This window comes from Bison bison, unplaced genomic scaffold, assembly GCF_000754665.1.
Source record: "Bison bison bison isolate TAMUID 2011002044 unplaced genomic scaffold, Bison_UMD1.0 scf7180017847734, whole genome shotgun sequence".
NCBI classification, from domain to species: Eukaryota; Metazoa; Chordata; class Mammalia; order Artiodactyla; family Bovidae; genus Bison; species Bison bison.
The window spans coordinates 50791-53068 of record NW_011478307.1 but is presented as its reverse complement, the minus strand read 5'-3'; the positions used below and the strand labels follow the sequence as shown (position 1 = coordinate 53068).

Sequence of the window (2278 nt, the reverse complement as noted above, 5' to 3'; positions counted from 1 at the left end):
CCCCCCCCGCCGTCCCCAAACTAAATCCAGCACCTCAGTTGCCCGCTGCAGCCTCTGCCTGCTTGGCCACCCAGCCCTCCCCTCGCAGGCCATCAACAGAGAATGGGGGGGGAGGCTCACAGGAAGGACCCTCGTGCAGCTCTAGGGCCGTGTGGTGTGGCGGGTGAGGGCCTGGACCGAGCGCCCAGCTGAACCCCAGTGTGGATACAGGGCTCAGCGATGCTCATGGTGATCCCTGTCTATGGGACTGACCGTCAGAGCCAGAGGAAACTGAGTCCCAGGGAGGGAGGCGACTGTACCCAGACTCTGCTACCTGCCCCCAGCACACACACAAGCTCAGCTCCTTCCTGTACCCTGTCCTTCGGGGGATCCTGGGGGGGTCTCAGATGGGGCTCCTGGAGCAGGGGAGCAGAGCGCTCCCCAGACTCTTGGCACACAGCGACGGCAGCCCTGCTCCAGTCCCCGTGGCTTGTCACTCACGGAGTTAATTCTGGGCTAGGCTTTCTCTCATTCCCAGAAATCGCTCTCTAGCCTCCCTGGCTCCCACCTGCTGCCAGGACAGGGATGTGATCGGCTCCACTGGCAGAAGGGGTGCTGCTCCAACCCCCCCACCATCCGGGGCCTGATGGAGCCACTGTCTTGGGCGCCCTGGAGGCGGTTTGCCCCGTGTGGTTCAGGCCCCAGCATAGGAGTGATCCTTCCCAAGGACAGGCCCCGGACCCACCCCAGGAGGACCTCCTGCCTTCCGGGCACCTATACCCCCAGGCTCCCAGGTCTGGCACTTGAGGTCCTTGAAGGCTGCCAGGGCCAAGCCAGCTGGGGTGGGTTTCAGGCCTGCCATGACACCCCATGTGCAGACCGAGGTTTGGGGTACAAGCCCTGCCCTGCTGTGGGAGGGCCCCAAGCCCAGCCAGGGGAGGGAGGGGTGGTCCCCCCTCAGCCCCCGCCTTCCCCGGTGAACCTGACCGAGCCCAGCAGGGCCCAGGTGGGTCTCTCCCCAGGCAAGGGCATCAGCTTCCATTTCCAGACCCCGATGTCCTGGCCCTTCTGTGGTCCGGGGGTGGACTGTATGTGGCTGGTGAGGGCCGGCCTCCTTGTCCAGGCGGGCTGGGGGTGAGGAGAGCTAGCACTGGCCGTGGGGGCTCCCCCGCCATGGTGAGAGGCCCCAACGAAGCAGCTGAGCCGGGCAGGCATCACGAGCCGAGGGGACCATCTCTCCCGTGGTGCTGGCTCGAGGGGGTCTGGCAGAGGGACTTACAGGGCTGTGCTCTGTGCTCCAGGCCACCCCGAGGAGGAGGCCGTTCCACCCGGAAACTCAGGCCATGTGGGGCTCCCAGGAGCTGCTTCCACTCTGGTTCCTGGTGCTGGCAGCGGGCGGCATGGAGCACGTCTACCGGCCTGGGTGAGCCGGGGCTTGGGGCCCTCAGCCCTCCCTGGGGGCAGCCCCCAGTGTCCAGGGAGCTGGCGTCTCCCTGCAGTCCCTGCTGAGGGTGCCGTCGGGGAATCCCCTGCCCAGGTGCCCGGCTCCCCTGGGCTCCAGGGTTGGAGGGTCCCAGCCCTGGGACACTGCTGACTTCCTGGCCCCGCCCCTCCCCGCCCCCGCAGACGCAGGGTGTGCGTCGTCGGGGCTCCCCAGGGCCCCGAGTCCGAGTCCTTCGTGCAGCGTGTGTACCAGCCCTTCCTCACCACCTGCGACGGCTACCGTGCCTGCAGCACCTACCGGTGAGCGCCCCCACCGCTGCCCGCCACACGCACGCCCTGGGGCTGGGAGGGCCCCGAGCAGTGAAAGGCCTTGCGGAGGCCGGGTCCGAGTGTGTGCTGGAGACGAGTCTCGTGTACCTGGGCGGCCCCGGACTCAGGAAGTGACTGCCGTAACCGTAACCGCAAGAACCAGCCACTCCAGGGCTGTCCGGCGCGTCGGCCCCCCAACCCTCATTTTAAAGGGGTCCCCCACCTTGTCTGCCCCCCTCCACTTTGGGGACACTCCCCCCCACACCCAGCATCGTTGGCTGCAAGATTTTACCCTCTTGGTTCCCTGAAACTTGCCTCTTCCTGGTCCTGCCCTCTGGGCTCCAGGGAGCACCCCCTTCCCTTGGCAGCCCCCCAACAGTTACAGATGGAGATCCTTCCCCTCCCCCAAGACCCAGCACGTCCCAGTCTGAGCCAGCATGGGCTGGGGGGTGGGCGGGGGGTAGAATCTCTCGTTCTTTGCTGCGGGGATGTAATGTGGTTGGGAAAGATTCTGTTTTCTGTGAAGTTCTTAAAGACCTCTGGTGGG

At 66.3% G+C, this 2278-nt stretch overlaps 1 protein-coding gene across 1 annotated transcript in view; it reads left to right on the top strand.

Annotated features, from left to right (window-relative positions):
* The first annotated feature begins 8 nt into the window (after positions 1-8).
* Positions 9-2278, top strand: part of EGFL7 (EGF-like-domain, multiple 7) — a 5378-nt gene continuing 3108 nt past the window's right edge. Inside the window, exons 1-2 of the mRNA XM_010843790.1 lie at positions 9-1402; positions 1606-1722. Of these exons, the coding sequence (XP_010842092.1) occupies positions 1323-1402; positions 1606-1722 (197 nt within the window). The 5' untranslated portion in view covers positions 9-1322. The remainder of the gene's footprint in view (positions 1403-1605; positions 1723-2278) is intronic.